Source organism: Telmatherina bonti (assembly GCF_933228915.1).
Source record: "Telmatherina bonti genome assembly, chromosome: 7".
NCBI lineage: Eukaryota > Metazoa > Chordata > Actinopteri > Atheriniformes > Telmatherinidae > Telmatherina > Telmatherina bonti.
This window is the reverse complement of record NC_136625.1, coordinates 40,027,345-40,040,757: the sequence shown is the minus strand read 5'-3', so window position 1 is coordinate 40,040,757 and position 13,413 is coordinate 40,027,345. Positions and strand designations below refer to the sequence as shown.

At 48.5% G+C, this 13,413-nt stretch overlaps 1 protein-coding gene across 1 annotated transcript in view; it reads left to right on the top strand.

The window, feature by feature from the left end:
- The first annotated feature begins 219 nt into the window (after nucleotides 1-219).
- exoc3 (exocyst complex component 3) overlaps nucleotides 220-13,413 on the top strand; it is a 93,912-nt gene continuing 80,718 nt past the window's right edge. Inside the window, exons 1-4 of the mRNA XM_079244045.1 lie at nucleotides 220-363; nucleotides 2,468-2,651; nucleotides 2,735-2,954; nucleotides 3,036-3,208. Of these exons, the coding sequence (XP_079100171.1) occupies nucleotides 2,508-2,651; nucleotides 2,735-2,954; nucleotides 3,036-3,208 (537 nt within the window). The 5' untranslated portion in view covers nucleotides 220-363; nucleotides 2,468-2,507. The remainder of the gene's footprint in view (nucleotides 364-2,467; nucleotides 2,652-2,734; nucleotides 2,955-3,035; nucleotides 3,209-13,413) is intronic.

Sequence of the window (13,413 nt, the reverse complement as noted above, 5' to 3'; positions counted from 1 at the left end):
TACATGATGTCTATGTATATGATGCCTGTGTACATGTCTATGTATATGATGTCTGTGTACATGATGTCTATGTATATGATGTCTATATACATGATGTCGTTGTATATGATGTCTATGTACATGATGTCTATGTATATAATGTCTATGTAAATGGTGTCTCACGAAGACGAGAGGACGTACTGCGCAGCCGCATTGCCCTAAAAGCGGCGGGGCTAGTGGGCGGAGTCTAAAGGCGGAAGGCGGAAGTGAAAGCAGCAGCAACACAAGGCCGTTTCTCCTGAAATTATTTATTATAAATTATCGGGGTTACTCTGAAGATATGCATTTTATATTCATGACGTTTCTGTTCTTCTGAGGCCTGAGGTGAGAAAGTTTTGGGGTTTGGGCTTTGGGTTTGTTTCAGAAAGCGAGTTAGTGCTAGCTGTTGTAGAGATGAGCTAATGAGCTGAAAGTCGGACTGGTTTGGTTGGATCTGGAAAAATCTGCATAGATCTGGAAAAATCCAGATATATCTGAAAAAATCTGGATAGATCTGGGGAAATCTGTGAATTGGAACCTACATGTCTCTGCGAATATTGTCTAACGTGGTAGTAAAGAGGAGGTTTAGGTTTAGGTCCAGCAACCTGCTTCCATCTGACCGTCAGACTACAGACACGTTCCCTCTCAGACTACAGACACGTTCCCTCTCAGACTACAGACACGTTCCCTCTCAGACTACAGACACGTTCACACGTTCCCTCTCAGACTACAGACACGTTCCCTCTCAGACTACAGACACGTTCCCTCTCAGACTACAGACACGTTCCCCCTCGGACTACAGACACGTTCCCTCTCGGACTACGGACTACAGACACGTTCCCTCTCAGACTACAGACACGTTCCCTCTCAGACTACAGACACGTTCCCCCTCGGACTACAGACACGTTCCCCCTCGGACTACAGACACGTTCCCTCTCGGACTGCGGACTACAGACACGTTCCCTCTCAGACTACAGACACGTTCCCTCTCGGACTACGGACTACAGACACGTTCCCTCTCAGACTACAGACACGTTCCCCCTCAGACTACAGACACGTTCCCTCTCGGACTACGGACTACAGACACGTTCCCTCTCAGACTACAGACACGTTCCCTCTCAGACTACAGACACGTTCCCCCTCGGACTACAGACACGTTCCCCCTCGGACTACAGACACGTTCCCTCTCGGACTGCGGACTACAGACACGTTCCCTCTCAGACTACAGACACGTTCCCTCTCGGACTACGGACTACAGACACGTTCCCCCTCGGACTACAGACACGTTCCCTCTCAGACTACAGACACGTTCCCTCTCGGACTACGGACTACAGACACGTTCCCTCTCAGACTACAGACACGTTCCCTCTCAGACTACAGACACGTTCCCCCTCGGACTACAGACACGTTCCCTCTCGGACTGCGGACTACAGACACGTTCCCTCTCAGACTACAGACACGTTCCCTCTCGGACTACGGACTACAGACACGTTCCCTCTCAGACTACAGACACGTTCCCTCTCGGACTACAGACACGTTCCCTCTCAGACTACAGACACGTTCCCCCTCGGACTACAGACACGTTCCCTCTCGGACTACAGACACGTTCCCTCTCGGACTACAGACACATTCCCTCTCGGACTACAGACACGTTCCCTCTCAGACTACAGACACGTTCCCTCTCGGACTACAGACACGTTCCCTCTCGGACTACAGACACGTTCCCTCTCGGACTACAGACACGTTCCCTCTCAGACTACAGACACGTTCCCTCTCAGACTACAGACACGTTCCCTCTCAGACTACAGACACGTTCCCTCTCGGACTACAGACACGTTCCCTCTCAGACTACAGACACGTTCCCTCTCGGACTAGAGACACGTTCCCTCTCGGACTAGAGACACGTTCCCTCTCGGACTACAGACACGTTCCCTCTCGGACTACAGACACGTTCCCCCTCGGACTACAGACAAGTTCCCTCTCAGACTACAGACACGTTCCCTCTCAGACTACAGACACGTTCCCTCTCGGACTACAGACACGTTCCCTCTCAGACTACAGACACGTTCCCTCTCGGACTAGAGACACGTTCCCTCTCGGACTAGAGACACGTTCCCTCTCGGACTACAGACACGTTCCCTCTCGGACTACAGACACGTTCCCCCTCGGACTACAGACAAGTTCCCTCTCAGACTACAGACACGTTCCCTCTCGGACTACAGACACGTTCCCTCTCAGACTACAGACACGTTCCCCCTCGGACTACAGACACGTTCCCTCTCGGACTACAGACACGTTCCCTCTCGGACTACAGACACGTTCCCTCTCGGACTACAGACACGTTCCCTCTCGGACTACAGACACGTTCCCTCTCAGACTACAGACACGTTCCCTCTCGGACTACAGACAGGTTCCCTCCCTCTGAGGGTCTCTTCTCTCCCTCCTGCAGACAGCCAGCCAGCCAGCCAGGCAGGCGGAGCCGAGCAGCCATGGAGCAGACGGGTCGCGAGGCCGTGGCCACCGCCGTTCAGCGCGTGGCCGGTATGCTGCAGAGGTCCGACCAGCTGGATAAAGTGGAGCAGTACCGACGCAGAGAGGCCCGGAAGAAGGCCTCTGTGGAAGCCAGGCTGAAGGTCAGATTCACTGCTTTCATCACGAACATTAAGTCAAACCAGAGAACTTCATCCTGATCCCGTCCTGACACCCTGTTCTGCAGGCAGCCATCCAGTCCCAGCTGGACGGCGTCCGGACCGGTCTGAGCCAGCTGCACAATGCCCTGCTGGACGTCAAAGACATCCAGTGCTCCCTGGCTGATGTGAGCAAAGACTGGAGGCAGAGCATCAACACCATCGAGAACCTGAAGGACGTGAAGGAAGCCGTGGTTCAGCACAGCCAGCTGGCCTCAGCGGTGGAAAACCTCAAGAACATTTTCTCTGGTCTGTTTCTGGAAACCGGCTGATTCTAACTGCGTCTTCTGACTGCCAGCATGTCATGTGTTCCCCGTGTTTTACTTCCAGTCCCGGAGATCGTGTTGGAGACTCGGCAGCTGATCGAGCAGGCAGATCTGCTGCAGGCCCACAGGAAGCTGATGGAGCTGGAGTGTTCCCGAGATGACCTGATGTATGAGCAGTATCGCATGGACAGCAAGAACATCAGCGACATGAGCCTCATCTCCATCTACTTTGAAGATGTAAGACCTCAAGCCGCTCCAGACTCCTCTCATGTCTTAACTAAATGATTTTACTGAGATTTTTCATATTCGTATTCCTGTAAACTATCAGAAGTCAGAGAGAAGCACATGCTCTTCTGGAGCACATTTAGAGGTTTTCTCCTCAGAAACCAGCACCGGGGTCCTCATTTCTAACCCTGCAGCACCAAACCTGGCGTAGACCAGTCCCAGTCCACTTCTGGGGTTTCTAAAAGCAGGACTTGGCGGTAAAACGTCCCGACCTCCACGCCAACTCTGACCCCGGCGTATGACAACATCTGGAGAAACGGGAAACGGCGACACCAAAGGCAGAAAATAAAAAGAAATCTGAGCCATTTGTTCCAAATGAAATGTAAACTTTCCCCCAGAATGTTGGACATTAACAGCATCTGCAGAAGAAGAGAAAAAGTTCCTCCAGCACGTAAAACGTCCAGCAGTAAAATGTTCTGAAACCAAGCAGTTCTACATGTTAGAAAAGCCACATCACACAGTTAATAAGTCGTACAGAAGCTGCCGTACTAATAAAGCTCTACATGAAGACCTGCAGGTAAAAGGAGGCGGTTGCCATGACAACAGCCCATCATCAGGCTGCTCAGGTGTTTCCTCCACCTGCAGATACAGAACATGAAGTGATGGTTGGATATAAAATGCTCCCCAATGTGGCTTATCTGTCCCTGCTGGTGGACATGGAACATGGAGACTCTGGACTCCAGTCCGGCACCTTCCAAAGGGAAGGGACTGACAGGTCGGGTCCGCTCCTTTTCCCAACCCAGAGCAGAGGAAAAGAACGATGTTCTCCACAGCCAGACGTGGTGTAGCGGCCATCGGGCAGATGGAGGCAGGTGGAGGTGCCTCCATGCCCAGGAGGAAACCTGTTGTACAGCTGCAGATGTCTGCAGATAGTGGAGACGCTACATAACATGCTACTAAATGACGTCAGCGCTTCACCTGCGTTCACCTGATCAATCATCCAATCTGAATGATTGTGTTGTCAATCATCCTCTCATGTTGGAACCAAACGCTGCTGCTTTACGTCTAGAAGTGATGCAACACATCAGAGGTGGAGAATTCTCATTTATTCACAAGTTTATCTTTAGTGTGGTTTCTGTCAGGGTGGTGTTTATTCCTCTCCATCTCCTGCACCTCCTCCTTCATGGTGATTATTGGTTCCTCTGCGAGGACACCGCAGCTAGGACACAAGGTGGAACCACTGCCCCCCCTCTCTGCAGCGCTGCAACCCAGCTGGGACACACAGGAACACCAGTATGTTCCCAGTAAATAAACTGGAGTCAGAGACGTCTCATTTATGTCCGTTCATTTTATAATCTGAAACAAAGGAATGAAGCACTTCCAGCATCATCTGGAGCATTTTGTTCCAGCGTATCTCTGGACTCCTTCATTTTCCCGCCAGCTTCTAATCTGTGGGAGTGGGCAGCGCCCCCCCTTCCTCCTCCTGTGGACCAAGATGCACTTTCTCCCTACATTTTACTGTCTGACCACTTTATTTGTCCTTTCTGGATAAGTCCGGTGGTCTGATGAGACGCTGACAGCATCTGTCCCCTGCTGACCTCCTCTGTCTTTCTGCTGGTGGTGATGTCCATCCCGTCTCCACCAGATAAAATACTTTTACATTTTACAGCTTTATCTGTTAGAATTTCTTCCTCATTTTCCAGAAAATTCCTCTTTTTTGCTTTTTTCCTGCGGAGCCGTCATGGAAATGAGCTCATTAATATTTATCAGGGGTGTTCACCTGACCTTTTAAAGTTAAATTTACTGTTGATCCTGATTTATGAAGGAAACAGGCGTGGGACGTGCTGCTGTAGAAACCTGGAAGGCTTTTTGTGCCTCATTTCCTGTTTTCCGTACGGACGCCACCTGGAGGCATCGTTGCTGCGTACAGTTTGATAAATGAGGCTCCTGGTGCGTTTCTGCTGCAGTCCAGGGCTGGACTGTTCAACAGCTGCTTTCACCGTTCAGATAGAAATGGCAGAAAGGAGGCGGCGTGATTCCAGCTGCTGCCGCTGAGCGGCATAAAGAGGGCAAACGTCTGACCGACCAACAACCAGCCAGAACCACAGACCAGAGCTTCTACTGGGAACTAAAGAGCTTCAACTGGGAACGAAAGAGCTTCTACTGGGAACTAAACAGCTTCTACTGGGAACTAAGGAGCTTCTACTGGGAACTAAAGAGCTTCAACTGAGAATGAAAGAGCTTCTACTGGGAACTAAGGAGCTTCTACTGGGAACTAAGGAGCTTCTACTGGGAACGAAAGAGCTTCAACTGGGAACGAAAGAGCTTCAACTGGGAACGAAAGAGCTTCTACTGGGAACTAAAGAGCTTCTACTGGGAACTAAGGAGCTTCTACTGGGAACTAAAGAGCTTCAACTGGGAACGAAAGAGCTTCTACTGGGAACTAAGGAGCTTCGACTGGGAACTAAGGAGCTTCAACTGGGAACGAAAGAGCTTCTACTGGGAACTAAAGAGCTTCTACTGGGAACTAAAGAGCTTCAACTGGGAACGAAAGAGCTTCAACTGGGAACGAAAGAGCTTCAACTGGGAACGAAAGAGCTTCTACTGGGAACTAAAGAGCTTCTACTGGGAACTAAAGAGCTTCTACTGGGAACTAAGGAGCTTCTACTGGGAACTAAAGAGCTTCAACTGGGAACGAAAGAGCTTCTACTGGGAACTAAGGAGCTTCGACTGGGAACTAAGGAGCTTCGACTGGGAACTAAGGAGCTTCTACTGGGAACTAAAGAGCTTCTACTGGGAACTAAGGAGCTTCTACTGGGAACTAAGGTGCTTCAACTGGGAACGAAAGAGCTTCTACTGGTAACTAAAGAGCTTCAACTGGGAACGAAAGAGCTTCTACTGGGAACGAAAGAGCGTCAACTGGGAACGAAAGAGCGTCAACTGGGAACGAAAGAGCTTCAACTGGGAACGAAAGAGCTTCTGCTGGTAACGAAAGAGCTTCAACTGGGAACGAAAGAGCTTCTACTGGGAACTAAGGTGCTTCAACTGGGAACGAAAGAGCTTCAACTGGGAACGAAAGAGCTTCTACTGGTAACTAAAGAGCTTCAACTGGGAACGAAAGAGCTTCTACTGGGAACTAAAGAGCTTCTACTGGGAACTAAGGAGCTTCTACTGGGAACTAAAGAGCTTCAACTGAGAATGAAAGAGCTTCTACTGGGAACTAAGGAGCTTCTACTGGGAACTAAGGAGCTTCTACTGGGAACTAAGGTGCTTCTACTGGGAACTAAAGAGCTTCTACTGGGAACTAAAGAGCTTCTACCGGGAACTAAAGAGCTTCTACTGGGAACTAAGGAGCTTCTACTGGGAACTAAGGAGCTTCTACTGGGAACTAAGGAGCTTCTACTGGGAACTAAGGAGCTTCGACTGGGAACTAAGGAGCTTCGACTGGGAACTAAAGAGCTTCTACCGGGAACTAAGGAGCTTCTACCGGGAACTAAGGAGCTTCTACCGGGAACTAAGGTGCTTCTACTGGGAACTAAAGAGCTTCTACTGGGAACTAAGGAGCTTCTACTGGGAACTAAGGTGCTTCTACCGGGAACTAAAGAGCTTCTACCGGGAACTAAAGAGCTTCTACTGGGAACTAAGGAGCTTCTACTGGGAACTAAGGAGCTTCTACTGGGAACTAAGGAGCTTCGACTGGGAACTAAGGAGCTTCGACTGGGAACTAAGGAGCTTCTACTGGGAACTAAAGAGCTTCTACCGGGAACTAAGGAGCTTCTACTGGGATTTAAGGAGCTTCTACTGGGAACTAAGGTGCTTCTACTGGGAACTAAAGAGCTTCTACTGGGAACTAAGGAGCTTCAACTGGGAACCAAGGAGCTTCTACTGGGAACCAAGGAGCTTCTACTGGGAACTAAAGAGCTTCTACTGGGAACTAAAGAGCTTCTACTGGGAACTAAGAAGCTTCTACTGGGAACTAAGGAGCTTCTACTGGGAACTAAGGAGCTTCTACTGGGAACTAAGGAGCTTCTACTGGGAACTAAAGAGCTTCTACTGGGAACTAAAGAGCTTCTACTGGGAACTAAAGAGCTTCTACTGGGAACTAAGGAACTTCTACTGGGAACTAAGGAGCTTCTACTGGGAACGAAAGAGCTTCAACTGGGAACTAAAGAGCTTCTACTGGGAACTAAAGAGCTTCTACTGGGAACTAAAGAGCTTCTACTGGGAACGAAGGAGCTTCTACTGGGAACGAAGGAGCTTCTACTGGGAACGAAGGAGCTTCTACTGGGAACTAAAGAGCTTCTACTGTGAACTAAAGAGCTTCTACTGGGAACTAAAGAGCTTCTACTGGGAACGAAGGAGCTTCTACTGGGAACGAAGGAGCTTCTACTGGGAACGAAGGAGCTTCTACTGGGAACGAAGGAGCTTCTACTGGGAACTAAAGAACTTCTACTGGGAACTAAAGAACTTCTACTGGGAACTAAAGAGCTTCAACTGGGAACTAAAGAGCTTCAACTGGGAACTAAAGAGCTTCAACTGGGAACTAAAGAGCTTCAACTGGGAACTAAGGAGCTTCAACTGGGAACTAAGGAGCTTCTACTGGGAACTAAGGAGCTTCTACTGGGAACTAAGGAGCTTCTACTGGGAACTAAGGAGCTTCTACTGGGAACTAAGGAGCTTCTACGGGGAACTAAAGAGCCTCTACTGGGAACGAAGGTGCTTCTACTGGGAACTAAAGAGCTTCTACAGGGAACTACAGAGCTTCTACAGGGAACTAAAGAGCTTCAACTGGGAACGAAAGAGCTTCTACTGGGAACTAAGGAGCTTCTACTGGGAACTAAGGAGCTTCTACTGGGAACTAAGGTGCTTCTACTGGGAACTAAGGTGCTTCTACTGGGAACGAAGGAGCTTCTACTGGGAACGAAGAAGCTTCTACTGGGAACTAAAGAGCTTCTACTGGGAACAAAGGAGCTTCTACTGGGAACTAAAGAGCTTCTACAGGGAACTAAAGAGCTTCTACAGGGAACTAAAGAGCTTCTACTGGGAACTAAGAAGCTACTGGGAACGAAGGAGCTTCAACTGGGAACTAAGGAGCTTCTACTGGGAAAAAGGAGCTTCTACTTGGAACCCAGGAGCTTCTGCTTGGAACTAAGGAGCTTCTACTGGGAACTAAGGAGCTTCTACTGGGAACTAAGGAGCTTCTACTGGGAACTAAAGAGCTTCTACTGGGAACGAAGGAGCTTCTACTGGGAACTAAGGAGCTTCTACTGGGAACGAAAGAGCTTCTACTGGGAACTAAAGAGCTTCTACTGGGAACGAAAGAGCTTCTACTGGGAACGAAGGAGCTTCTACTGGGAACGAAGGAGCTTCTACTGGGAACGAAGAAGATTCTACTGGGAACGAAGGAGCTTCTACTGGGAACTAAAGAGCTTCTACTGGGAACTAAAGAGCTTCTACTGGGAACGAAGGAGCTTCTACTGGGAACTAAGGAGCTTCTACGGGGAACGAAGGAGCTTCTACGGGGAACGAAGGAGCTTCTACGGGGAACGAAGGAGCTTCTACGGGGAACGAAGGAGCTTCTACGGGGAACGAAGGAGCTTCTACGGGGAACGAAGGAGCTTCTACGGGGAACGAAGGAGCTTCTACGGGGAACGAAGGAGCTTCTACGGGGAACGAAGGAGCTTCTACTGGGAACGAAGGAGCTTCTACGGGGAACTTAAGAGCTTCTACTGGGAACTTAAGAGCTTCTACTGGGAACTTAAGAGCTTCTACTGGGAACGAAGGAGCTTCTACTGGGAACGAAGGAGCTTCTACTGGGAACGAAAGAGCTTCTGCTGGGAACGAAAGAGCTTCTACTGGGAACGAAAGAGCTTCTACTGGGAACGAAAGAGCTTCTACTGGGAACTAAAGAGCTTCTACAGGGAACTAAAGAGCTTCTACAGGGAACTAAAGAGCTTCTACTGAGAACTAAAGAGCTTCTACTGGGAGCTAAGGAGCTTCTACTGGGAACTAAGGAGCTTCCACTGGGAACTAAGGAGCTTCCACTGGGAACTAAAGAGTTTCTACTGGGAACTAAAGAGCTTCTACTGGGAACTAAAGAGCTTCTACTGGGAACTAAAGAGCTTCTACTGGGAACTAAAGAGCTTCTACTGGGAACTAAAGAGCTTCTACTGGGAACTAAGGAGCTTCTACTGGGAATTAAGAAGCTACTGGGAACGAAGGAGCTTCTACTGGGAACGAAGGAGCTTCTACTGGGAACTAAAGAGCTTCTACTGGGAACTAAAGAGCTTCTACTGGGAACTAAAGAGCTTCTACTGGGAACTAAAGAGCTTCTACTGGGAACTAAAGAGCTTCTACTGGGAACTACAGTGCTTCTACTGGGAACTAAGGAGCTTCTACTGGGAACTAAGGAGCTTCTACTGGGAACTAAGGAGCTTCTACTGGGAACTAAAGAGCTTCTACTGGGAACTAAAGAGCTTCTACTGGGAACTAAGGAGGTTCTACTGGGAACTAAGGAGGTTCTACTGGGAACGAAGGAGCTTCTACTGGGAACGAAGGAGCTTCAACTGGGAACGAAGGAGCTTCAACTGGGAACTAAAGAGCTTCAACTGGGAACTAAAGAGCTTCAACTGGGAACAAAGGAGCTTCAACTGGGAACTAAAGAGCTTCAACTGGGAGCTAAAGAGCTTCAACTGGGAACTAAAGAGCTTCAACTGGGAACTAAAGAGCTTCAACTGGGAACTAAGGAGCTTCTACTGGGAATTAAGAAGCTACTGGGAACCAAGGAGCTTCTACTGGGAACTAAAGAGCTTCTACTGGGAACTAAAGAGCTTCAACTGGGAACAAAGGAGCTTCAACTGGGAACTAAAGAGCTTCAACTGGGAACTAAAGAGCTTCTACTGGGAACTAAGAAGCTACTGGGAACGAAGGAGCTTCTACTGGGAACGAAGGAGCTTCTACTGGGAACTAAAGAGCTTCTACTGGGAACTAAAGAGCTTCTACTGGGAACTAAAGAGCTTCTACTGGGAACTAAAGAGCTTCTACTGGGAACTAAAGAGCTTCTACTGGGAACTAAGGAGCTTCTACTGGGAACTAAGGAGCTTCTACTGGGAACTAAAGAGCTTCTACTGGGAACTAAAGAGCTTCTACTGGGAACTAAGGAGGTTCTACTGGGAACTAAGGAGGTTCTACTGGGAACTAAGGAGCTTCTACTGGGAACGAAGGAGCTTCAACTGGGAACGAAGGAGCTTCAACTGGGAACTAAAGAGCTTCAACTGGGAACTAAAGAGCTTCAACTGGGAACAAAGGAGCTTCAACTGGGAACTAAAGAGCTTCAACTGGGAGCTAAAGAGCTTCAACTGGGAACTAAAGAGCTTCAACTGGGAACTAAGGAGCTTCTACTGGGAACTAAGGAGCTTCTACTGGGAATTAAGAAGCTACTGGGAACGAAGGAGCTTCAACTGGGAACTAAAGAGCTTCAACTGGGAACTAAAGAGCTTCAACTGGGAACAAAGGAGCTTCAACTGGGAACTAAAGAGCTTCAACTGGGAGCTAAAGAGCTTCAACTGGGAACTAAAGAGCTTCAACTGGGAACTAAAGAGCTTCAACTGGGAACTAAGGAGCTTCTACTGGGAATTAAGAAGCTACTGGGAACCAAGGAGCTTCTACTGGGAACTAAACAGCTTCTACTGGGAACTAAAGAGCTTCTACTGGGAACTACAGTGCTTCTACTGGCAACTAAGGAGCTTCTACTGGGAACTAAGGAGCTTCTACTGGGAACTAAGGTGCTTCTACTGGGAACTAAAGAGCTTCTCCTGGGAACTAAAGAGCTTCTACTGGGAACTAAAGAGCTTCTACTGGGAACTAAGGAGCTTCTACTGGGAACTATGGAGCTTCTACTGGGAACGAAAGAGCTTCAACTGAGAACTAAAGAGCTTCTACTGGGAACTAAAGAGCTTCTACTGGGAACTAAAGAGCTTCAACTGGGAACGAAAGAGCTTCAACTGGGAACGAAAGAGCTTCTACTGGGAACTAAAGAGCTTCTACTGGGAACGAAAGAGCTTCAACTGGTAACGAAAGAGCTTCAACTGGGAACGAAAGAGCTTCTACTGGGAACTAAGGTGCTTCTACTGGGAACTAAGGAGCTTGTACTGGGAACTAAGGAGCTTCTACTGGGAACTAAGGAGCTTCTACTGGGAACTAAAGAGCTTCTACTGGGAACTAAAGAGCTTCAACTGGGAACGAAAGCGCTTCTACTGGGAACGAAGGAGCTTCTACTGGGAACGAAGAAGCTTCTACTGGGAACTAAAGAGCTTCTACTGGGAACAAAGGAGCTTCTACAGGGAACTAAAGAGCTTCTACTGGGAACGAAGGAGCTTCAACTGGGAACGAAGGAGCTTCTACTGGGAACGAAGGAGCTTCAACTGGGAACTAAAGAGCTTCAACTGGGAACTAAGGAGCTTCTACTGGAAACGAAAGAGTTTCTACTGGGAACGAAAGAGCTTCTACTGGGAGCGAAGGAGCTTCTACTGGGAATTAAAGAGCTACTGGGAACGAAGGAGCTTCTACTGGGAACGAAGGAGCTTCTACTGGGAACGAAGGAGCTTCAACTGGGAACGAAGGAGCTTCAACTGGGAACGAAGGAGCTTCAACTGGGAACGAAGGAGCTTCAACTGGGAACTAAAGAGCTTCAACTGGGAACTAAAGAGCTTCAACTGGGAACTAAAGAGCTTCAACTGGGAACTAAAGAGCTTCAACTGGGAACTAAGGAGCTTCAACTGGGAACTAAGGAGCTTCAACTGGGAACTAAGGAGCTTCAACTGGGAGCTAAAGAGCTTCAACTGGGAACGAAAGAGCTTCAACTGGGAACTAAGGAGCTTCTACTGGGAACTAAGGAGCTTCTACTGGGAATTAAGAAGCTACTGGGAACGAAGGAGCTTCTACTGGGAACGAAGGAGCTTCTACTGGGAACTAAAGAGCTTCTACTGGGAACTAAAGAGCTTCCACTGGGAACTAAAGAGCTTCTACTGGGAACTAAAGAGCTTCTACTGGGAACTAAAGAGCTTCTACTGGGAACTACAGTGCTTCTACTGGGAACTAAGGAGCTTCTACTGGGAACTAAAGAGCATCTACTGGGAAGGAAGAAGCTTCTACTGGGAACTAAAGAGCTTCTACTGGGAACTAAGGAGCTTCTACAGGGAACTAAAGAGCTTCTACTGGGAACGAAGGAGCTTCTACTGGGAACGAAGGAGCTTCCACTGGGAACGAAGGAGCTTCAACTGGGAACTAAGGAGCTTCAACTGGGAACTAAGGAGCTTCTACTGGAAACGAAAGAGTTTCTACTGGGAACGAAAGAGCTTCTACTGGGAACGAAGGAGCTTCTACTGGGAATTAAAGAGCTACTGGGAACGAAGGAGCTTCTACTGGGAACGAAGGAGCTTCAACTGGGAACGAAGGAGCTTCAACTGGGAACGAAGGAGCTTCAACTGGGAACGAAGGAGCTTCAACTGGGAACTAAAGAGCTTCAACTGGGAACAAAGGAGCTTCAACTGGGAACTAAGGAGCTTCAACTGGGAGCTAAAGAGCTTCAACTGGGAGCTAAAGAGCTTCAACTGGGAACTAAAGAGCTTCAACTGGGAACTAAGGAGCTTCTACTGGGAATTAAGAAGCTACTGGGAACCAAGGAGCTTCTACTGGGAACTAAACAGCTTCTACTGGGAACTAAAGAGCTTCTACTGGGAACTAAAGAGCTTCTACTGGGAACTACAGTGCTTCTACTGGCAACTAAGGAGCTTCTACTGGGAACTAAGGTGCTTCTACTGGGAACTAAAGAGCTTCTACTGGGAACTAAAGAGCTTCTACTGGGAACTAAAGAGCTTCTACTGGGAACTAAGGAGCTTCTACTGGGAACTAAGGAGCTTCTACTGGGAACGAAAGAGCTTCAACTGAGAACTAAAGAGCTTCTACTGGGAACTAAACAGCTTCTACTGGGAACTAAAGAGCTTCAACTGGGAACGAAAGAGCTTCAACTGGGAACGAAAGAGCTTCTACTGGGAACGAAAGAGCTTCTACTGGGAACGAAAGAGCTTCAACTGGGAACGAAAGAGCTTCAACTGGGAACGAAAGAGCTTCTACTGGGAACTAAGGTGCTTCTACTGGGAACTAAGGAGCTTCTACTGGGAACTAAGGAGCTTCTACTGGGAACTAAGGAGCTTCTA